Raw genomic sequence first — 24,335 nt, forward strand, 5'->3', positions numbered from 1 at the left:
TTTGTTGTTCCATTTTTTTATGCATTCATTGGTTGATTCTTATATGTGCCCTGACTGGGGATCAAACCTGGTGTATTGGGATGACACTCTAACCAACTGGGCTCTTCTAAGAGTTTTATAGTTTTAGCTTTTACATTTAGGGCTTTGATCCATTTCGAGTTGATTTTTATATATGATGTGAGATAGGGAGTCTAGCTTCATTGTTATGCAGGTGGAAATTTATTTGTCCCAGCCAGCACCATTTGTTGAAAAGACTGTTCATTGCCCATTGAGTTGTCTTGGCACCTTGTTAAAAATCTATTGACCATAGATGTATGAGTTTATGTCTGGGCTCTCCACTCTGTTACATTGATTTATACATCTATTCTATGCCTACCCCAAATCCTTGATTACTGTAGTTTGTATTAAATGTTGAAATTGGGAAGTGTGAGTCCTCCAACTTTCCCTTTTTAAAAGTCTTTTGTCTACTCTGGAACCCTTGTGTTTCTGTATGACTTTTAGGATTGGCTTGTCAATTTCTACAAAAAATAAAAGCCAGGGTTTTGATAGTGATTGTGTTGAATCTATAAATAACTTTGGGTAATATTGACAATCTTAATAATATTCACTCTTGCCCTAGCCAGTTTGCCTCAGTAGGAGGGTCCCGGGTTTGTGTCCCGTCAAGGGCACGTACCTCGGTTGCAGGCTTGATCCCGACCCCAGTCAATGTCTCTCTCTCACATCAGTGTTTCTCTCTGTCTCTCCCCCTCCCTTACACTCTTTCTAAAAAATAATAATAATAAATGGAAAAATATCCTCGGGTGAGGATTAACAACAACAAAATAATAATATTGAGTCTTCCAATCCATGAACATGGGATATTGGGATATATTTAATTTCTTTCAAAAACATTTTGTAGTTTTCAGTGTACAAGTCTTATACTTCCCTTGTTAAATTTATTCCTAAGTATTGTAAAACCTTTTTGAGGCTATTATAAATGGAATTGTTTTTCTTCTTTTTCTTTTCAGATTGTTCCTTGCTAGAGTATAGAAATACACCACATTTTTGTATCTTGACCTTATATCCTGCAACCTCATTGAACTCATTTATTAGTTCTAATAGTTTCTTCTTTTTATGGCAGAATTTGGTTTTTGAAAACAAACATATTCTTGTGCAATTAATTGCTTGAAAGACATGACCTCATGTTTCTTTAACAATGTAGGACTGGCCAGTAAACCTAGCGCCCATCATCCTGAGTAGGCAGCAATGCCTGGAGAAAGGAGCTCCGTCAGCAAGATCAAAACACATCAGAAGAGGCATAAAACGTGTAGGTTCTCTCCCGTTAGCTTCCAGGACAATGTTGTTCATTCTTACCTACCCTCCTGTAGTATTTGTGTAGGAGGGGAGAGTATAATAAAATAAAATGACCCTGGCCAGTACATTCTTTGGATATTTTTTAAGTGGGCGAGAAATTCAGCTCTCAAAACAAATTAGTTTTATTTTCACCAGTAGTGTCTTTGGGCACTTTGTTCTTCCTCATTTGTTCACCATGCTTTTCCCTTTGTCCCCAGAGCTCCAGTATCATAGTCACTGGGGCTTTGGGAGTGTCTTGGACATGCCCCTGTTTTGTGGGTAATTTTCTTTTCTGTCGTGGCCTGCTTTCATTCTCCTTCCTCCTCCTCTCCCTTCCTCCTTACTCCCTCCCAGATAATATTTATAAGGTTGCTTCTTGGAAAAATAATAAAACAAACAAAAAATGACCATAATCGCACTAGCCGGGTAACCTTTGTTATTTTTTAAATATGTGTTTTATTGATTTTAGAAAGAGAGGAAGGAAGAGGGAAAGAGAGGTAGAAACATTGATGAGAGAGAAACATCTACATCTGTCAGCTGCCTCCTGCACACCCCCCTTTAGGGATTGAGCCCGCAACCCAGGCATGTGCCCTGACTGGGAATCAAACTGGCAACCTCTTTGTGCCTGGGTTGATGCTCATACACAGAGCCACACCAGCTGGGCTGTTGTTATTTTTAAAGTATTCCAGGTACCAAGTGCAGAAAATTTAAATACTAGAGAAAGGTGAAAAGTGAAAGCTCCCTTGGGACTTGCTCCCGATAGCCACTTCTTCTCCCCAATACTCATTATTAGCAACCCCTTGTGGTTACTTCCAGGAACAAAATGAATGCACAAGCCACATAATGTAAGTATTCATACTTACAGATTTGCTTACACCATATATCTTTTGCCACTTGAGCAGTCATCTGAAATTACCTCCAGAGCCCAGCCGGTGTGGTTCAGTGGTTGAGCATCCACCTGTGAACCTGGAGGTTACGGTTCGATTCTCAGTCAGGGCATATGCCCGGGCAGGGTTGATCCCCAGTGTGGGGCGTGCAGGAACATCATCATTGATGTTTCTCTCTCTTTCTGCCTCTCCCTTCCTCTCTGAAATCAATAAAAATATATATTTAAAAAACAAAATGACCTCCAGTGGAGAGTTATTCTTCTAGGATTTTCCACTTCTCTCCTTGGATGTCCAGGAGCCTGCAGAGTGGGGAGTCCTGGAGGTGGGATGAGCCACTAGGCAGCAAAACGAAAACATTAATGCATATATTTATATTTTAGCCCATTAAAAAAAAAGTTTTACTGAGTTTTAATTGACATATGTCAACCTGTACACAATAAAACTCACCACAGTCATGATGATAAACATTTCCATCACTTCCAAAGTGTTCTTGTGCCTTTTGTAATTCCTCCCCTTTTGTCTGTAGGAAACCACTGACCTGATTTCTGTCTCTACAGATTAGTTTGCATTTTCTAGAATTTTATATAAATGGAATCAGGCAGTAGTTTCTCTTTTTCTTGTCTGGCTTTTTACCTCAGCATAATTATTTTGAAATTCATCCATGTTGTTGTGCATTGATAGTTTATTCCTTCTTATAGCTGAGTAGTATTCCAATGTGGAGATTCACCACAGTTTGTTTATCCAGTCACCTGTTCATAGGCATTTTGGTTGTTTCTGTTTGGAGCCTATTGAAATAACACTGCTGTGAACATGCTTATGCACTGACACCTGTTTCTTTCCCCTTGGGGTACCTAAGAGTGGACAGGCTGGGCCGTGTAGTAGATGTATGCTTGCGTTTTTAAGACATTTCCATACTGTTTTCCAAAGTGGTCATACCACTTCCCACCAGCAATGGAGGGGCATTCAGTGCCCAGCATCCTTCCCACCACTCTCTTAATAGGCATGTAGTGGTAGCCCACTGGCATTTTATGTCACATTTCCCTAAAGACAGATAATGTTTGTGTGACCTCATTTGCCATCTGTATATGATCTTAGGTGAAGTGTCCATTTCCTTTCTGGGTTGAGTTGTCTTCTTATTGAATTGTGAGAGCTCTTTATATATTCTAGTTACAGTTCTTTGCAAGATACATGTTTTGTAAGTATTCTCTCCCCATCTGTGGCTTTCCTTTTCATTTACATGATGGTGTCTTTTGGAGAACATATTTTTTTTATTTTAATGAAGTACAATTTATTCATGTTGTATAGTTTCTGTTTTTATTGTCATATTTGTGAAATCCGGGTCACTGAGATTTTTTTCCTGTTTTCTTCTACAATTTTTCTAAGTTATAATTTTTATAATTAAAGTAAGTTTATAGCTTATAATTAGCCTTATATTTAGGTCAGTCATCCATTTGGAGTTAATTTTTGTTTATGATGTAAAGTAAGTTAATTGCTTTACAGATGGCTGTCCAGTTGGTCCAGCACCACTTGTTGAAAAGGTTATCCTTTCTACATTGAACTACCTTGGTACCTTTATCAGAAATTAATTGGTTATATGTGTGGGTCTATTTTTGGACTCTATTTTGTTTCATTGATTTATATGTCTACCTCCTCTATCTTGATTACTATAGCTTTATATGTGTGGAAATCCAGTAGTTTAAGTCCTTCAACTTTGTTTTTCCTTTTGAAAGTTGTTTTGGCTCTTCTAGGTCCTTTATAAATTTTAGAATGAACTTGTCATTTTCTACCAAAAAGAATCCTCGAGTTTTTATTGGGATTGTACTGAACCAATAGATCAATGTGGGACAACTTGACATCTTAGCAATATTGTCTTCCAGTTCATGAACACAGGATGCCTTTCAATTTCCTTAGATTTCTTTAGTTTCTTTCAGCATTTCAGTGTACAAGCCTTGCATTTCTTTTGCTAAATTTATTCCTAAGCATTTTATTCTTTTAGAAGGTCTTGTACGTGGGATTTTTAAATTTTTTATTTTTGGATTGTTCCTTGCCAGTGTACTGATATACAATTGATTTCTGTATATTGACCTTCTGAACTACAATCTTAATAAACTCCTACTTTGCTGAGAATTTTTGCCAGGAATTAGCTTCCAGGACAATGTTGTTCATTCTCACCTACCCATTTCATTCTCTAGCAGCTTCTGTAGTATTTGTGTAGGAGGGGAGAATATAATAAAATAAAATGACCCTGGCTAATACATTCTTTGGATATTTTTTAAGATGCTGGATTTTGAGATGTTTATATGGTTTTTCTTATTTAGTGTCTCAATATGGTGAATTGCATTGATTCTTGAATGTTGATTCATTCATCCTTGCATTCTGAAGTAAGTCCTACTTGGTCGTGATGTATTAACTTTCTATGTATTGTTGGGTTCAATTTGCTAAATTTTTGTTAAGAGCCCTTCCATTATGTTCATGAGGATATTAGTCTGTAGAAAACACCAAGGTTTTCTCCTTCTGGTGTTAGCATCAGGGAATGCAGACTTCATAGAATGTGTTGAGAAGTATCCCCTTTTTCAATTTTTTGGAAGAGTTTGTGCAGAACTGGTATTATTTCTTCCTTAAATGTTTAGTAAAAGTAGCCAGTGAGGCCATCTGGGCTTTAAGTTTTCTTTGTGGGAAGATTTTTAACTACAAATCCGATTTTTATAATGGCTATGTGGCTGTTTATGTTACCTACATCTAGTTTGTGTCCCTCTCATCTAAGTTGTCGAGTTTGTTGGTATAGATTTTTTTTAATATTCCCTTATTATCCTTTTAACATCTGTTGGGCCAATGATGGTGGTCCTTTTCTCATTCTGATTTGGGAATTTTTCTTTCTTTTTCTGATCAGTCACGTTACAGATTTCTCAACTTTGTTGATCTTCTGAAAGAACCAGCTTCGGGCTTCATTAATTTCCCTTTTAGTGTTTCTGTTTTCTGACTTCTGCTCTTATCTTTATTGTTTCCTTTCTTCTGCTTGTTTGGAGTTTGATTTGCTCTTTTTTCCCCACAGTTTCTTGAGGTGGAAACTTAGCTCATAGTAACTCATCTTTTTCAAGTTCTCTAAGTTATATAACGGACATATGTAAGTATCATGGTACGTTTACATAGTTTACAAATGTATAATTGTTGAAGATATAAATTAAGATTTTTTTAATGGTGGATCTGCACATCAGAAAGCTTGGAGACCAGCACAAGCATTCTTTGATTGGAACTTAGGCTGACTCATTGGAAATTTTGAGCAGAGACGTATCTTGGGGACACGGGATGCGTGATTTGTGATAGAGCATAGGATGGGGTGGGTGGAGTAGAGACAGCAGTCACCCCCTTGGGGGACCCAGTGGTGCACAGGGCAGCATCAGACAAGGTGGTGCTGAGCAGTCAGACCCTCGGGACTGTCTCGGTGTCAGCAGCGATGACAGATGGGAAGCACCTGGTGTACAGTGGGCACTCAAAATATGATAGCAGTTTTCAGAACAAACATGTTTTTTATGAATGAGAGGCAACTAATAAACCGAAGGAACACTGAGTAGTGTCTGTCCCTTTTCTTAATTTCTATAGGTATGCTTTTGCCATTTCTGTCCCAGAAGGTTGGGTTGGGTTTTTCTTTTTGTTTTCTCAGAGGGCTTTTAAGCATTCAGAAATCCTTTTGTCTACACATCCAGTGGACACTTTCTGTCCTTCACTGTCTATTAGGAGATGCTGCTCCTCGCCTGGTCCGCCTCTCACAGGCAGGACGGCCTCGGCGGGCACTGTGTGGCAGGATGCAGTACATCCAGAGCCTCCCAGAGCTCCCAGCGGGCACAGCTCCCCTGCCTCACCGCCTTGTTAGTGGGCCACATCTCCCATGGCAGTGGCAGTAGCAGTAGCAGCAGACACGTGTGGGTCCCCTTCGTTCACTAACTTCCCTGGGTGGGTGCTGCTCTCCCCAGACCCAGAGAGGTGGCCGGGACCCAGGTCTGCCAGCTGCACTGTTAATCCCGCACTGGTACTGCGAGCAGGTTGTGCAGACCCAGGCGGGCAGGAAAGCAATAGGGACCACCAGGAGAGCCATCCTCTGCTTGGCTCCACCCCTGTAAAGTCTCTGGTTGGAAAGGAAGGATAACAGTAATATGACTTCATAACTGATCCTCATTTTTTAAATGTCACATTGTCGTTGTGATAATGAAGGTCGTTTCATTGAAAATAATGACTAACGTTTCTAGAGAGCTGTGCCAGGCACAGCCCAGGACTTTGCCTATCTCATTTACTAGTAGTCGCCAGGACAGTCCAACAGTAGATAGAACTGTTTTCCCATCTTGCAGATAATCAGGGCTGGGAGGCCCGAGCTGCACACTCTTTGGGTGATGCTTTTTTCAGAAAAATGAATAGGAAAGTACATAGTCTCCTGAGTGCCTGACCCAACCCTGGCCCGGCTCACTTTTTCATGTTCTCTCTTCGTCTCAGTGCTCCAGCCTTGAGGGCCTTCTTTTTCTCCCATCTTCCTTCCTGCCACAGGGCCTCTGCATGTGCCAGTCCCCTGCCTGGCTGCACACCTCCTCCTCCCTACAGCTGCCTGCATTTGCCTGCTCAACGTCATCTCCTCTGGCTCGCCTCCGTGGCACTTTGCCCTGTACCCCGTGTCTTGTCCCTCTTCTCTCTACTCTCACACTCCTTTTCCACTCTTCGTGGCTCTGGTCATAGTTCGTGTGAATTCCTTGATTCATGTTCTCTCCCAGGCTGTGAGCTCCTGAGCACAGGAGCCACTCGTTGCTTGTTTTTGTTTAGCCTTCTTCGGAGTTCCCGCAGCTGTGTGAGCCGGGTACACGGAGGATCAGGTAGTGCCTGTGGAGGAGAGGATGAGTCTCAGGCAGCGGGTGCATTGCCCACGGTGGACGTCAGCATCCTTTCCCACTAGCTCCTCTGAGCCCCATCGGTCAGTGGGCTGTGGAGCTGTCTGTGCGGCCAAGCCATGGACATGCTATCTGGACCTCAGCCACTGCAGCGTCAAGCTGTTGCTGAGCCTCACAAAGCAGGAGGCCCCAGCCCTGCCCGTGAGGTGGCTCTGGAGTGCAGCCTGGCCTGGGCATCCTGAAACCTCCTGGGCGATTCTAGAAAACAGCAGGGGCTGAGAACCCCTGGGCCACTGCCAGCCGAGGGCTGTGTGTGGGAGCTGGGCTGCCTTCCCTTCATTCCCCCACCTCACCCCACCTCCCTGTTGGCACCGCAGGAGCAGGACAGGAGGGCAGGAGGGAGCCTGGGAGGGCCGTGCTTTCCTTAGCTCAGCATTCCCAGCTTGGCTGTGCATCAGAACCACTTGGGAATTTTCAAAAATTCCAAAGCCCCAGCCACACCCCAGACTACTTAACGGCAGTCACTGGTGGGACACAGATGGCAGCCGTTTTGAAGCTGCACCCAAAGTGACTCCAAATGTGCAGACAAGTCCGAGACCCACCGTGTGCTCTCGCTGTGTCCTTGTCCCGAGCAGAGCACATGCGGTCCCCACACGTGCCCTCCTGAGAGGCCGGGCCACTGCCCGGTGCTGGGTGTTTCTTCTGTTTCTTCTCTTTTTTAAAGAATTCTTTGTTGTTGTCATTGTTAAATTTTAGAGCAGTTTTAGTGTTTCAGAAAAATGAGTGGGAAAGTACAGAGAGTTCCCATTTTCTCCTCCTCTCCCCCATCTCCCTCTCTCCCCCTCTCCCCCTCTCCCCCTCTCCCTCTCTCCCTCTCTCTCTCTCTCTCTCCCCCCCCTCCCTGCTTTCTCTCTCCCTCTCTCTCTCTCTGTCTCTCTCTCTCTCTCACACACACACACACACACCACAGATTCTCCTGTTAGTCACATCTCTCATTAGTGTGGTATCTCCATTAGGATTGATGAGCCATTCATAAAAGGTTATTAACTGAAGCTTGTTGTTTAGGGTTCACTCTTTGTGCTGTATGTTCTGTGGGTTTTAATAAATGTGATGACATCTCTCACCATTGGTGTCTCACACAAAACAGTTGCGCTGACCTAAGAACCCCATGCCCCACCTGCCCCGCCTCCTCCCCCACCCGGCCCCTGCAGCCACCGCTCTGTCCCTGTCTCTGTGGTTGCCTTTTCCAGATGTCATGCAGTTGGACTCATACGTCGTAGCCTTGCAGAGGCTTCCTTCACTAATCATATGCGCCGGAGGCTTCCCCGTGTCTGTTAATGGCCTGATAGCTTGTTTCTTTGTATCATCAGCCACGAACGCTCCACTATCTGTGTGAACCAGTGTTCATCCATCACCTACTGAGGGACATCTTGGTTGCTCCCAAGTTTTGACAGTTATGAATAAAGTTGTTATAAACATTCATGTGCAGCTTTTTGTGTGGGCAGGCGTTTTCAACTCATTTGGGGAAAATACCAAGGAGCACAATTGTTGGATCATATGGTTAGTTTTGTTAAGACACTGCCAGACTGTGTTCGAAAGTGGCTGTACCGTTTGGCATTCCCCCCAGCAATGAATGAAAAATTCGTGTTGCACCAAGTCCTTGCCTGTATTTGGTGTCTTCTGTCTCATTTTATTCCAGAGATCTGGAATATTCCAATGTCTCAGGTTCAGAAATCAAAGTGAGAGAGAAAGTGGAGGCCCATGCATTCGGGGACTCACTAGGGAGTCTTTTGCCAGTGTCTAAATTCCTCTCAAACTCTTGCTTTCCAAACTTGGGATGGTGATCTGCCACAGCCTTCCCAGGTCACCCTGAGGGGCCTTACATCCTTAGCAACAACCCAAGCATGAGCACTGAGGTGGCAAAGTGAGGAAGTAGTTGCCTGGGGTTGAGACGTGATGGCCGGGCCTCTCACAGCCATCTTGGGCCACGAGGCGGCCCTGAGAAGGAGAGGCACATGCTGAGAATGGCACAGCAGAAGGTGGGCACCCAGGGCCCTACAGGTCAGTCAGGTCCCTGCAGCCCACTCGCCTCCAGGCTTCCTTTTTATCAAAGAGAATTAAAATCTAGCTAATTTAAAATGCGGCGGGTTTTTTGTTTGGTCTGTGGTCTCTGTTATTTGCATCTGAACCTAATTCTAGCTGATATGAGTGGTTCAGTGGTTTGGCACAATGCAGGTCTGTCCCCCACACAGCAGGGCCTGGAGTGCTCCACTGTGTCAGGTGACACCAGGTGGTAGTGTGAGTTACAGAGCAGAAGAGAGGTGGCATGAGGACGGCATCACCTACCCTGTGCACACCCTCGGCCCCACAGATAAATAGGCCAGGCTGATAGGGCTGTGTGCAGGCTGGGCTACACAAGGCAGGCACAGAGGCTGTGGCAGCACCAAAAGGGGTCCTGGTCTCAGGGAGGGGGGGCCTGGTCTCAGGGAGGGGGGGCCTGGTCTCAGGGAGGGGGGGCCTGGTCTCAGGGAGGGGGGCCTGGTCTCAGGGAGGGGGGGCCTGGTCTCAGGGAGGGGGGCCTGGTCTCAGGGAGGGGGGGCCTGGTCTCAGGGAGTGGGGGAAAAGGAGAGTGAAGAGGCCCATGGGCAGTTGCACAGCGTCAAGCAGAAAGAAGGTTCTGGAAGAAGGTGGGTAGAGCAGGCCTGGAGAAGGAGCCAGTGGGGGTGAGAGCCGAGAACAGAGTGGGTAGGAGCTTGTCAAGGTCCTGCTAGGCGCCAGGTCTCTGCTGTGAGAGGCACCGTGAGTGTTGGGAAAACACGGCTCTCTCCAACGATGGGTGGGCAACGTGCTTCCTTTAGGAACCAGCACCCCATTAAGGCTGATGGGAGACCCCCCAACCCCCCGTGCATGGGGCCTCACCCTGTAGTTGTGCCAGTGAAATAAGTGCATTTTAAAATATGGACTTGATAGGATTTTGTATTTCAGCACATAATAGATCCCTTTGGTAACATCACTCCCTCCCCACATGACCAGCCTGCTCCTTTGCCCTGCGTCCTTGCCCCAGTCTGCAGGGCAGTAGGGCCTCACACCCCCAAAGTCTGCAGGGCAGCAGGCATCCACCCTCAGTCTTGCACCCCCCAGCATCTGGAGGGCAGCAGGCCCCACCCGGGACCTCTCACCCCCCAGCACCCGGCTCTGCTGGGAGGAGCTGTACTCTGGCGTCAGGTCCCTGTGGCTCTTCCTTCTGTCAGTGACATCGCCGGCACCCTGGCCACCTTTCTCCCAGGCCAGCCGCCCACCTGCCATCATTTATGTATTTATTTGTCAATTTGTCACATGCACTATTTCCCTACCCACTCATCAGTTCCAAGAGACCAGGACGCACGCACGCACGCATGCACGCACGCACGTGTGTCTGTCTCTCTCCTACATCCTGGACCCCAGCATTCAGTGTTCACTTACTGTTTGTTGAGTGAATAAGACTTCAAATGACTCAGGCTGAATCAGTGAAATTGAAATGAGTTTAAATGTAACTAGGAAAGTGCTGAGGGAAGCTAAGGGATTAGAGACATGGGAGGGCAGGCAGATGGGTTTAAACCTCCCTTCAGTGTGGAGGGCCCCCACACTCTGGATTGGGGCGTGGTCTGATGATTGGCAGCGATGGTATTCGGGAGCAGCCCCCATGGAGGCTGAGGCGGTGGAGCCCTCCCCCCATCCCGGGATATGTGGTTCCCCGTCCCACGCACACAGGGCCTGGAGAAAGTGGGGTTATGTGAAGCAACTGCTATGAGGCGCAGATGGGAAAGTCACTGTTTTAGGCCTGATGCTTTTCCTGCCCTGCCTGCCTTCAACGCATCCGTTCCATCCCAGGAGAGCCACCAACAGGGACGCCTCCAGACCCTCAACCTCTAAATAGAGCCAGCTGTGCGGGCTTTTGGCGCTGGAGGAAGGCACAGCCAGCCCGGGGATTGCCTCGGATGACTGCTGTGGGCGTGGAGACTGAGGGAGATGGAGCTGGCAGCTCCATGCCTGGGTTTTCTTCTGTGCCAGCTCTCCAGAACACCCTCGCCTGGGACAGGCTGCTCAGGAAACGCTGAGCCATGGCCTACTTACAGGCCACGTTAATTACGGGCTCTCTGGTGCCTGTCCTCCCTTAGCCAGCTTCCGGGCTGTGATGACATTTATCCCCAGGCAGCCCAGGACCCGTTCTCTGAAACGGCTTCTGACACCTGCGCCTGGGTCACACTGCATGTGGAGTAACCACTAGACAGTGCCAGGCTCCAGGCTTGAGGCTGGTGCCCCGCCCCCGCTGCTATGCGGGGGAGGGAGGGGTAAAGCACCACAGCACCTGTGTGGGCCTCAGTGGGAAGGGTGTAGGCCCCGCACAGCACCCTTTGGGTCTGACACCCTGGCAGGATGTTCTGGCCCAGCTGGGCCTCGCCCTAGCCTGATTCTCTTTCCATACGCGCCTTCCACTCCCTGGAAAGTTCATCGCCGCCCACACACGCGTGCACGTAGGAGCACGTCCCCAGGGGCCCGGTAAACAGCTCTCTCTCCAGTGGAGTCGCATTGTGTTTTGCAGACTTCATTCTTCCCAGCTGGTTTGTGAAGTGGACAAGGGGTATCATTACGCTCTCTTACTTGTTAAGCCGTCTGAGAGGGAAAAAAACAAACAAGGAAAGTTTTTCCTCCTCCAGGAGTCTAATTACTTGTTGGGTGAGCCTGGACCCATATACATTTCCGAGAGAGAGACACCCGATGCGGCCGAAGCCACGTCCTTGGATAGGACTCAGACCCCCTGCCTGCCACTCCACTGGCTGCTGGCTTCGTTGCCGGGCTGGACTGTGGCCGAAACTTCGCAATGAGTTTAGGCCGTTTGGTGACTGCCTCGGTCCCTGGACATGCTTCTCTGTCTTGTCATTTCTGTGGCTTTGCAAGGGGTGTGCTTCCTTTCCTCTGCCTGTGCGTGTTCCTTGCCCTCCTCTCTCTGGACAGTTGATTCCCCTCCTCTGAGCAGGCGCCGTACTTTTCACCTGCTTTGTTTTTTGCATGAACATGCTCCTGTATTCATGTGTCCACCTGGCCCCTCTCCCTCCTAGACTGCGGGCTCCCTGAGGTCAAGTTCTCACAGGGTCACCTTTATAGCCTCAGCACCAGGCACAGTTCCCGCACACGTGGGGCGCAGGGAGGTGGCCCTCAGGAGGGTGCATCCACCCTCTGATGGCAAGGTTGGCGCACACCAGCTAGTGCCCCAGCCCCAGCCCCGCCTCCAGGTTCTTTCTTTTTTTGTTGTTGTTGGTTAATCTTCACCTGAGGATATTTTTCCATTGATTTTAGGGAGAGTGAAAGAGAGAGGGAAAGATAGAAATATTGATTGAGAGAAACACATCGATTGGTTGCCTCCTGCACGAGCCCTGCTGAGGAGCTTGCAACCGAGGTACGTGCCCTTGACTGGAATCAAACCCAGGATCCTTTGGTCTGCAGGACCATGCTCTACCCACTGAGCCAGACCGGCTAGGGCCCTGTTCCAGGTTCTTGATCCAATACCTCATTCATTGTCAAATTCTGCGTTTGTGTTCTGACACAGCCAGTTTATTTTGTGACTTGTTGTCAGTTGCCCTCTTAGCCGTGCACTACTTCGTCAGATTGGTTTAGGATGCCCTCCCTCCCTTCCTTCCTCTTCCTCCACTGTGTCTGATGGGCATGGGGGGGGGGGCGGTCATGTGCAGAGAGGACGTTGTAGCATTTCATCATTAGGAAACATGCCCGGCCACACAGTTTTTATTTTTCTGTCCTCCTGTTTCTGAAAATGTCCTTAAATAGTCTGACAAAAGCAAAAGCCCTGAGTGAAAAGTTAGAGTCAGGAAAAATAGCTGTCTCAGACGGCGATGAAAGAAAATTGAATTTATTTAAGGGAAGGGGATGGGGGTGAACTATCCAAAGGGAAGGGCTGCACAGAGAAAAGGAGGCCTTGGAGACAGGTTAGGGGGTAAGCCCAGGACTAGCTGCCACTGCCCATTGCTCCCCTGGTTGCAAGTCTCGTGGGGTCTCTTAGGGGGTGAGGGACTCGTGCCTGTGGGGGAAGGGCCCAAGCGTGCTCCTTGGAGGGAGAGCGCATGCTGGGTCCTTTGTCCTGAGTGTATTTGTCTCAGGGAGGTCTCGGGGAGGGTCTCATAGCAAATCCATCAGCTTTCCGGCTGTGCTCTTTCAGGTCGTGGTCTCCACTGATGGGTCAGTGCCAGGGCCAGGGGTCATTAGTCACTGCAGCTGGTCCTGAGGCAGCCACAGTGCTGAGACGGGCATTTTCTGGGGCAGGGCTTGCATCTGGCTCAGCTCTGAGGGGCTCAGTGACCTGAGTGCCTTGCTGCTTTTCTAGGCCTGGAGCTAAAATACAACTGAGCCCTGGCCGGTTTGGCTCAGTGGATAGAGCATCGGCCTGCGGACTGAAGGTCCCGGGTTCGATTCCGGTCAAGGGCACAAGCCCGGGTTACAGGCTCTGTCCCCAGTAGAGGGTATGCAGGAGGCAGCCAATCAATGATTCTCTCATTGATATTTCTATCTCTCCCTCTCTCTTCCTTTCTGAAATCAATAAAAGTATATTTAAAAAAATAAAATACAACTGAGGCCTAGATGTTATCTTTAGGGAGGAAAAGGCCAGGGGTCCAAACCGCCTGACCAGCGACATGAAAGATCCGGGTCTAGACGCATGGCCAATGCTATGCTAGGGGAGGACAGGCTACCCTGGGGGCAGGGGTCTTGTTTCCCCAGTTTTGACCCTTGTTACACATCCGGGGCTTTCTGCCTGGTGACCTTCTGTATCTGGCCCATCGTCCTTGCCCTGGGAGTCTAACATTGAGTATGTAAGGTTTTCCCCTTTGTGGATGGGGCCAGATTATCACTCATGTTTTGTAAACTGGTCAAGAGAAGATGGTGCTCACAGCCCGCGCTTGCTGAGAAGATGGGCAAGGATGGGGGCCTGGGAAACCCTGCGGCCAGGGCCAGGGCCCTGTGTGGCAGAGCCGGGGCGCTGAGACGGGCGTTTTCTGCTGTTTTGAGGCCTGTGGGTCAGGGCTCGCCATCTGGCTCAGCTCTGAGTGGCTCAGTGCCCTGCGGGCTGCCTGCCAGAAATGGTCAGGTGGCCATGGCTTGAAGGTCAGAGAATGAAGGTCCAGGTTCCCAGAGCCCCAACAAGTGTCTGAGAACCATGGGTGCTTTATTTCCGCAGGGGGTGCCTGTGCCGCAGGATGCCAAAGCTGGTTCCCTTCCGCAGGAGGTGCATGTCCTGTCTTCCTCCGCCTGCTCTAACCCTTGCCTCCCTCTGGCCCAACAGATGAGGACGTGCGCATGTGGTGCCCCTCAACACAAGAGGTCATGGAGGTGGTCTGCAGCCTGGGCACCCACAGCCCTGCTCTGTGCCCTCAGGGGCCCTCTCTGCATGGCAGGAGGTGAGTGCAGCCCCTTCCCCAGGTCCTCCCTCACCAGGTACAGGACTCAGTTCAGACCCATCAAAATGTATACGTTGAGTAGGACCAGGTTTTTCCATGCCAATTACACCTCAGTACAAATGTTAAGAAACAAAACAAAGTAGTACACCCACAAAGAAGCATTCTTCTAAAAATATATTCATGCTGGGAAATATTAATTTTAAGCATATCCTATTCTATAAATGTAACACAACTAGCCATTCCTTTCACAAAGCTATCGATTTTATTATTTGTGGAATGATCCTCAGCTCAGCGAGCATTTATAAGCCAGAAAAAGAAAGATTTCTTCTGACTTTTTATATAAAATTATGTGCATTTTTTGAAGTAAAAAGTTACTAGCCTGGCCAGCATGGCTCAGTGGTTGAGCATCAACCTAGGAATCAGGAGGTCACAGTTTGATTCCCGGTCAGGACACATGCCCGGGTTGCAGGCTTGATCCCCAGGGTGGGGTGTGCAGAAGGCAGCCAATCGATGATTCTCTCTCATCATTGATGTTTCTCTCTCCTTCTCCCTTCCTGTCTGAAATCAATAAAAATATATTTTTTAAAAAGTTACTAAACTCGGGGAAGCCGAGTCTGAGGGAATTACACAACAACCCCACACAAGTACCCGAGAACCTCATGCATGAAATACCAGGCTCCCAGACCTAGCGGTACAGAAAGAACTAGACTCATGCGTCTTGCTGCTTTGATTGGCATCTCTTCTGCCCCTTCCTGATGCAGAGCCCTCGCTGCCCTGCCTCTCCAAAGACACGCGCCCAGCCTCTTCAGTCCATCTCCAGGCCTCCGTGGGGCTCCCACCCTCGTGATCAGCAGGGCACAGTAGCTCGGGACTCCACGATGCTCCATTTGTGTGCGGGTGTGCCCTTTGTGCACTGGGCTGGGTGATGCTAATTTGCATAAGCATGGTCCCTGCCCTTTGGAACAAAGCCATACAATGCCCATCAGTTGGATGGACAGTGACAAGACCTGGGCTGTGAAAGCCGTACACACTAGGAGCTTGTTCTACAGGTTATGGCCCATCTAACCTCTTTCTGGAAAATTCATTCAGAAGTTGGTTTGAGATACAACAGAGTGTTCAGAACCCTGAGCGGGCTGTTACATGGGAGCCGCCTCCTGCGGACAGTCCCTCATCCCAGAAGGTGCTGGGACCAATGTCCATCCGCGGAGAAGGCCCATGCTTTCTGAAGAATTTCTTCCACGACCGTGATTAGTAATCATCTGCCAACTAAACCACACTGGCTCTGCCGTGACTGTCCTGCGCGTGCCTGCCTGCAGCTCCAGCCCCCACTCGCCTGAGCTCAAGCCGGAGTGATCAGCCTCTTCCCAGCCCAGAGCTGCCATCACACCACCCCCTAGGATGAGTCAGGAGAGAATGGCACTCAGAAAACAAGTGCGCATCAGAAGTGGGGGTGCTGTGGGGTTCAGAGAGCCTGGCTGGAGACATAAGCACTCAGTCACTCTGCGCTCGCAGAGCCACTGCCCTCCCCCTCCCTTCCATAGCTTCCTGCTGCGGATGCTTCAGGACAAACCACTGTGCTTGGAGGCTGCGGGAGGCAGGCGGGTTGGCCTGGAACTGTGGCCCTTTAAACGTGTCCCCCAGACACTTGGGAACAGACCCAGCACGCAGACTTCCGCCTTACGAGGTGCAGTCAGCCTGTGCAGGAGGCAGGCAGAGCCAAGTGGTCCTCAGACCAGGCCCAGGAGCAACCAGAGCCGTGGTGACAGCCAGGCCTCCTTCCCTGGGCCCACACCTTGGGCTTGTGGTTGATGCCGTTTCCCAAGAGCATTTAGAGCTGGCCCCAAGGAGCAGTCAGTGGCCACCGTGGACTCCCTGTCACTGCGCTGTAAGAGTCGGTAGAACCATCTACCAGGCACAAGACCTGGGGAGGTGTATCTGCCTGGACACAGCCTCCTGCAGAGTAGCAGACAGGTCCTGGATGCCCTCCTGTGACCGCGTGGGGGCAGTGGCAAAAGATGCTCAGGTGTTTCGTGGGGGCTGGCTGACTGCTGTGCTTGGGGAAGTGCTGGGGGTCATGGGTGGGAAGATGACATGTCATGGGGGAGGTTCAGGAAGCAGGTCCCAGCATCTCCTCTAGCAAGGGTGTGGCATCCTTCGTGGATACACGGGTCACAAGAGCACTGGAGGGCAGCTGCCTTCTCCCACCACCCTCCTCATCTTGTTCCTGACCAGGCTCAGAGCAGGCCTGCCCTGCACCAGCTGGGTCCACACCAGGGACAGCTCTTCTCTGTCGGCTTCAGGGATGCCCCATCTTGGGCAGAGCAGATGCTGGGTCTCCTGCAGGGCACCCACAGGGCTTCGTGATGGCCAAGGCTGGAAACAGGGCTGAGCGTCTGCGCGGCCCACGGCTTGGCTGCCTTTCCCGCTGCTGTGAGAAATTCAGGCCTCCCACCATCTGTTCTTAATCTCAGATTTCCTTACACCGTCAGCATCTCCTGGGGAGCCTCGAGATGTCCTTTCAAAAAGACATGGCCCTTCCGCAGTGGACACGTGTGAAGGTCTGCTGTTCGCCTGTTGCAAAGAGTCGCCCTCTGCCAGAGACGGGGCAGCGCAGAGAGGCATCAGGAGGATGTTGGGGTGGGGGAGCGGGGGAGGAGGGACCAGTGTGGGCGCTGAACGAGAGCTCCGGCCTCCTCGGAGGGGCTATGCCACATGCTCCTGAGTCTCACCTGGGAAGAGAGGGAAGGGCCGCAGGGACCATGGCTGGTCCTCCAGGGCCGCTTCCGATGACAAAGCTGAGAGCCCTGCTTGGACACAGGCCTGCCTCTCAGCCAGCAGGCCTGCTGCTGTGCCCGGGGCTGGCAGGCCCCCACGTGGCCCTCGGAAAGAAACAGTGAGCAGATGACAGTCCACTGAAAGGGCCCCTGCTAGTCAGGGCCCTCTTCGCCCTCACAGCAGCTCTGGGTTGTGGTGGGAGGGTGTTACCCACACTTACCCTCCTGCTGAGAAGGTCGCAGCCATACAGGTAGTAACTGTTGTTTTTCAACTCTTGGGAAAAACAAAATGGGGCTGGTTTTCCAGATGACCTAATACATTTATAATTCTTCCCCCAAAAAAGAAAGATTACTCAGTGGGTCATTGTGACCCAGACTCCAGCTCCTGGTGCTGCTCATGGGGCTGTGAGCCCTGACCTCGCCGTGAGGGACGGGCGGCCCAGATGAGGCTGCTTCGCTCATGGATTCACGTGGCTCCCTCTTAACCTGCTGCGGGGAGGGGGCTAGGCCATCAGTCCCTGTGCTCCGTGGCCACCTGCGGGAGCCACGTGGAGGCCTGGGACCAGCTCATGCTGCCTCCCAGCAGAGCAGTCACAGACGCCACGTTTCAGTTAAGTGGCTCCTCAGAAGGGAGGGGAGGACCCCGTTCTACAGCCTGTTGCTCCCTAGGAGAGGTGCACAGGGAGGCAGAGTGTGGGACACTTTCCAGAAGGCTGTCCCTCTCATTGGGAGGCTGTCCCACTCACTGGGGGAGGCTGTCCCTCTCACTGGGAGGCTGGCTTTCCCTCCCAGGAGGAGTGGGCTCTGTCACAGCCACGCCCCCCCCCTCGGTGTCACCAGCTCCCAGGTCACCACAGTGTCTGAAAGCCCACTGCTCTCCACAGAGGCATCGTGCGCACTCTGATGCTCCCTTTGGGGAATCTGGAAGCCCCCCATGCTTGCCCACCTGTGAGCTCAGGCTGCTCCAGCTGCATCCCCTGGGACTGACAGCCCAACCACATTTCCCAGGTGTAAGCTGGCCGCCCCCTCCCTGGCCCTAATCCACGGGGGACCCAGCCCTCGCCTGCGCCCCAGCGTGGTTGTTGGCACCGACATCATTAATGCCTAGACTGGGTCTCCTCCTTGCCCGAGAAGCAGTGCCAGTGCCACGTAGGGAAGAGCAGAGGCCTCCCCGGAGCTTGCGGGGGAGCAGGACCTGGGGTTGGCAGCGCTGTCATCAGCGTCTTCATTCAGCGAGGGCTCCCGCTAGCAGCCCTCCAGGCTGGTCCGCACGAGTGGGAACGTGGATGAGACAGTGTCATAAACTCGCCTCGCTTATCTGACCTCAACAGGACACACTTGACCCCTGAGAGAATGGCTGAGCGGGGCGTCCTGCGAAGCGTGTGCAGGGGGCGGTGGCCCTGCCTCCTGGGGGCATCCTGCCACCCTGAGTGTGACTTTAGTCCTGAATGGGTTTTGCTATGACCCTGTCCTCTGACTGCACCTGGGCTACCCCAGGCCTGCTCCCTCCCTCGGAGGAGGGTCCATGCTGGGCTCCTCAGCGCACGCCTGACAGTGTGCCGCCTGGAGGGTTTTCGAACATCGCTCTTGCTCTGATTGTCACCTGCCTTACTGACTTTGGAGGCTGCAGCTCCATGCGTCCGGAGCACGCATCTCCACGCCTGGATGGACGGAGAAAACGCCTCTGAGGACGGCTGTGGGGACAGTGGAGCACGGCTTTCTACTTCCCAAGTCCCAGGAACCTGCAGCTGGAGGCCTGGCCAGAGTGGAGCCGTCAGGCTGGCCCGGTGTCCGCAGGCTGGCTCGGTGTCCGCAGGCTGGCCGTCACTTCCGAGGCCAGGTGTGAAAGGCTACATCCTCGTCCCAGGCTTCTCTTCTCGAGTCACTTGCCTGCCTTCAAAAAGCAGGCTGCCTGCTGACTGTGGGAGTGAGCTCGGGAGCTCCGCCTGCCCAGCCAGGCCTGACACCACAGCAGCCCATCCCCCAGCGTCTTGGGGACACCCTCCTGAGAGACCCTGAGCCCCAACCACAGAGCTGAGTTGCTTTTGTGTCCCCGCCCCTCCGGACCTGTGTGAGATAAAAACGTTGTCCTAAGCCTTCGCATTTGGGGTAATTTGTTCACAGCAGTAGCGACTGGCACACACGGGGTCCAGGCTGAGTGGTTGGGCCCTGGGCTTTGTGTTCTGAGCGAGTGCGGGCCCCTTCACCTCAGTTCTCTCTGGTGCCCATTCCCATTTCCTTCCCTTTGTCTCTGTCTTGACTTAGAGTGCTTGCCAGTGCGGCCAGCCCGAGCTGGCGTGAGCAGCAGGACACCCGCCAGGAGACGGCCTTGGACATCAGCCTGAGCTACATCTATAAGGTGAGTCAAATGGCTGCCTCTATGCCCCATCCAGGCCCGTTCCACAGGCCAGCTCCGGGAGTGCCACCCCGCACCCACAGGCTGGGCACCACTGCAGGCACTGCACGGGCTGCCAGCACTGACGCCAGGACGCTCACACCCTCCATGCCACCACCTGCCACCTGAGGCCCGCGGGGCTGCACTCACCTCCCTGCTTATCTCGGCTTCTCCCCAACGTGGCGAGGGGCTCACAGTGCGACCCCTCCTGCTGCCCTGTCGCCCAGGAAGGCCCCACTACCCTCGTGTTCTCTCTGCTCTCCAGTTCCTGACACTGTGTGCGCAGGCGCGGCCCAGGGCCACCCCTGATGGAGACCTCTTGGACCTGATGGAGCTGCTGTGCAGAGCCGGCCTGGACGTGCGGCTGCGCCTGCTGCCCAATGCCGACCTGCAGCAGCTGCTGCTGCTGCTCCTCCAGAACATCCAGGAGTGGCCGGGGAAGGTACGGAGCCCTGGGCCAGCCCCAGCCCCCTCCTTTAGAGGACCCCTAGGTGCCCTTCACACGCCCCAGAGTGGGATGGCATGCTCAGAGGTCATGAGGTCATGGAAATGCCAGGGAACATCCCTCCTGTCCCTGCCTGCATGGCTGGTCCTCTGACCCTCCGAGGGGGCTGGTGAGAGTCAGGAGGAAGTGGCCCCTCCCTCGCCCACCACGGTGGTGCTGGCTGTCCCCACAGCTCCAGCAGCTGTGCCGCGCCCTGAGCTCGGTGTCGGATCACCACCACAATCTGCTGGCCGTCGTGCAGTTCTTCCCGGATGTGACCTCCCGCAGCAGGTGGGTGCCGCATCAGGGGGGTGCACCTCCTGGCCTCCTCCCTCTGATACTCAGCCCGCCCCTGCCGGTGGGGTGTGGGAATCCAGAGCCATCCCCACCAGTCTCAGCAAACCTCCCACACTCCAAAGTCTCTAAAACCCCGGGGAAAGGACTAAAAACAGTACTCACTAATGAGTTCATTACAGACGGGAAAAGCGAATTTCCTTACAGTGGTTTTATTAGCAAAGCAATTGTCTCACACAGTTAGCTGGTGACTGGTGGCCCCGCCCTCCTTTCTTTGCGTTCTCTCCCCTGTTGGTGAAGGGTTCCTTCTTGTCATTAGACCACTCTGCACGAGGTCCCCTGGTCTCTGCCCCTCCCACCCGCCTCTCACACTCTAGGTTTATCATTTGCTACATCTGCACTGCAGTGGTCTCTGCCCCAAGTGATCTTCCTGTGTTTCCTTGTGTGTGGCTGGGCCCTCCAGGAGCAAGTCCTTCCCCGGGCCATGCCGCATCCCGCCCTAGAACAGCGCCTCACACTGTTGAACGAGGAGCAAGCTCAGCCCACACGGAGATGCACCCATCCGCTAGACCTGGCCCCCCCTCACCTCGCTCCTTCCTTCTCCCACGATAGCCACCGTCTCAGGGGTGCAGTGCCCTTCCCTCAGCAGGCCCTCCCCAGCCCCTCTGTTCTTCTGGCTGGTCCACTTGCAGCTCCTCCCGCCTAGAATGACACCCCTGCCCACCCTTATAACCTGGCCTGGCCTGGGGTCCACCTCGGAAGGGCCTCAGCCTTCAAGGCACCCCCACTGGGCCGGCCCCTGCAGCTCCTTCCCCGGGTGCTTCTGGGGGAGCTTGGAGCTTTAATTCAGCCTCATGTCCCTTGGGCCTAGTGGGGTTTGACCAGCCTGAGCCCAACTCCAGTCCTGAGATGGGGGCTCAGTCTCCTTCCCATGACTCTGGTTGAAGGAGAGGAGGCCTCCCTGTAGTCCTGAAAGGGAAGATTTTGCTCGATATTTGAAAGAACTGGGCTATACACACACACTGTACATATACATATACATGTGTACATGCACGTGCACACTTAGGAGGAAAGCCTTCTCTTCCACAGCTGCAGTGTTCCCTAGTGGACGGACGCATGATCAGGCCCCTAACTCTGGATACCCATCCAGTGACTTTCCATGTATACGAACTTGGCACATTTATTCAGATAGTTCTTTTTTAATATATTGATTTCAGAGAGGAAGAGAGAAATAGAAACATCAATGATGAGAGACTCATTGATTTGCTGCCTCCTGCAGGCCCCTACCAGGGATGGAATCCACAACTGGGCATGTGCCCTGACCGGGAATTGAGCCGTGACCTCCTGGTTCATAGGTCGACACTCAACCACTGAGTGTCACACTGGCCGAGCTATTTAATGATTTTTTAAAGTTTTGCTCTGGAACATTTTGAACATATACAGAAGTAGAGAGACTGGCGTAATGGGCTCCACACATCCACGTTCCATCTCAACAGACATTCACTATGGCCTTGGTGATTTCTTCCACCCTTACCTGCTCTCCCCACCTTTCCTACCCCGGATCCTCGGGAAACAGATCCCAGACGTCAGATCGTTCTGGTCCTGACGGTATCTCAGAAAGTTACGGCCTTGCTTCCTGTACGTATGTGTTTTTTAACGTAATAGTTATCACACACAGGACATTTAGCAGTAAAAGAACCACCACAGAAAAGTGAGTCACTTCCCTGTCTAAGAATCCCCAAAGGCTTCGCGTCATGCTGGGAGGGAAGTTCATTCCAAGATGGCCTGTAAGGCACCTTGGGATGTGGCCCCTGGCGCTGCTCTGCCCCTCGCTGTCCCTGGGGCACACGGGGACTTTCATCTTGATGTCCCCTCTTTCCAGCACACTCCCTCCCCCACACTGGCAGGAGACTCACACTTTCGCATCACTGTGGTCTCGGCCAAAATGTCGCCTCCTCACAGAAACCTCAGCTGACCATCCTCTCCAAGTCGGCTCCCTCCTTGGGGCCTCCAGACCTGAATGTCTTCGTTTCCCTTCCTGACTTACCAAATACCAAACGCTCCTGGCATTTGTTTGTGTGTTCTCTCCCCCTGTCCCTTAGAGCACCGCTCCCTGCAGAGGTCCTCCCGCCTGGACCAGTGATGGAATAACCTGGTGCTCCTGAATATTTATGAACACGTGCAGGCCAGAACGTGCCTCACAGTCCGGTTTGGGCTCTCTTTATTTTTAAGGGAAGAGCCAGTTGTTCCTAGACGCTGGGCATCCTTCCTGTGTTGCGGGAAATCCCTCATTGTGCTCCCTCTACACAGAGCTTTGTCACCTCCTGGGAGCCAGCGGGCACACCAGGCAGATGCTTCTGTGGCAAGGAGCCCAGGAAGCAGCCCGTCCACTCCTCCCCTGCAGGACCTTGCCTGCTCACTGCTGCCCATGGCCCTTGGCTCCTGACTGGTTTTCAAGCCCAGTTTTTCACCTTCCCTTGAATTCCAGAGCCCCCAGTGTCCTCTCAGCACAGTCCCTTTCTGCCTGAAGCAGCCGATTCTGAGCCCCAAGGGGAGCTGGCTGATGAAGCAGACTTACTCCTCTACCTTTAGCGTTTTATTCTCTACTAGTTTTTTCCCTCCTCAGCAAATCATTGCCCTCGTGAGTATCCTACCTTAGAACAGTTCTGTCTCCACCCCCGTTCCTCCACCTCCTGCTACATCTCCAAACTTTCCTTCCCGGCTTCCTCTTGCTTCTTATCTGAACCTAGACACATGCTGGAGTCTTCAGAGCTCAGAGTGTTGTAGGGGGTTCTCACCTGGAAAGACATTCAGAACATTCTAGAAGGAGGCAGCCAACGTGTAAAAATGGCCTTAGTATTTTAGAAGGGTTCAACATTTGGAGGAACAAGAAACAAAGATGAAGGTCATGTTGGAGGTCAAGGGGCCATGGCTGGAGCTGGGAGGTAGACAGCAAAGGAAACGCAGCCAGGAAGCGGGAGAGTGAGGGGAGTAGCTTCAGAGGGCCCGGCTCACGTTCAGGAGTGAGTGTGTAGGGAGGTGGTTGGAGTGACTTACGAGCCAGAAGTGGACAAGACGTACCTCGCCAGCACCAGCCTCTCCTCGGTGTCTGTCACCAGTGACCTGATAGCTCTTTCTCCTGAACAATGTCTTGTCCTGCCTCTTCCCCAGTTCCACAGGACCCCTCCTGATCCCTCCCTGTCCTCACCCCTCCTCCGTTGTGTCACTGATTGCCCTCCAGCCTGCTGTGCTCAGGATTCTGCCCCAGGCCTCTTCTCTGCAGCGGGCCGGCACTGTGGTTTCTGTCCCTTGGGGAACTCGGACGCCCCTACCCAGCTGCCGGAGTCTTGTTGCCTCCCCAGCCCACCCCAGGGGTTGTCTCCGCGGAAGCCGGTCACCTTCCCCAAGATTGGGCCCTCCCTCGGGAGCAGCCCAGTGATGGGGTACAAAGGCCCCACTCTGGGTGTCTCTGAAGGACCTCGCCAGCCCCAGGGCTCCTTGTGGGGTCAGCTTTGCCATGAGTGCATCGCAGCCTGGCTCCCCCTTAACCCAAGTCTGCTTCCTTCACTCCCCTCCAGGGGTGGTCCTGACCTGAGACCCACCCCATCCACCTCACAGCTTCAGCTCCAACCACATGCAGGGCTGCCAAGGCGACACCTGTGGCCAGACTTCCCTGTGCAGGCAGGCGTTCCCAGGTGCACGTGCGTGAAGCAGAAGTCTACACCTGCCAAGGAGGGCCACCCCTCCCCCCCACCCCCCCCACCCCCCCCCACCCCCGTCGCCCAGATCCCCCTGGTGGCATTAGCACCTGCCCACCACCTGAAGCCTGGCAGTGCGGGGGCACCTTCCGTCC

General features: G+C 52.0%; 1 protein-coding gene across 1 annotated transcript in view; it reads left to right on the top strand.

The window, feature by feature from the left end:
- Positions 1 to 24,335, top strand: part of FAM178B (family with sequence similarity 178 member B) — a 66,919-nt gene that overhangs the window by 10,474 nt on the left and 32,110 nt on the right. Inside the window, exons 3-6 of the mRNA XM_080683840.1 lie at positions 14,421 to 14,535; positions 19,575 to 19,668; positions 19,970 to 20,146; positions 20,382 to 20,479. Coding sequence (XP_080539966.1) covers positions 14,435 to 14,535; positions 19,575 to 19,668; positions 19,970 to 20,146; positions 20,382 to 20,479 — 470 coding nt within the window. The 5' untranslated portion in view covers positions 14,421 to 14,434. The remainder of the gene's footprint in view (positions 1 to 14,420; positions 14,536 to 19,574; positions 19,669 to 19,969; positions 20,147 to 20,381; positions 20,480 to 24,335) is intronic.

This window comes from Plecotus auritus (genome assembly GCF_963455305.1).
Source record: "Plecotus auritus genome assembly, chromosome: 8".
Lineage (NCBI taxonomy): Eukaryota > Metazoa > Chordata > Mammalia > Chiroptera > Vespertilionidae > Plecotus > Plecotus auritus.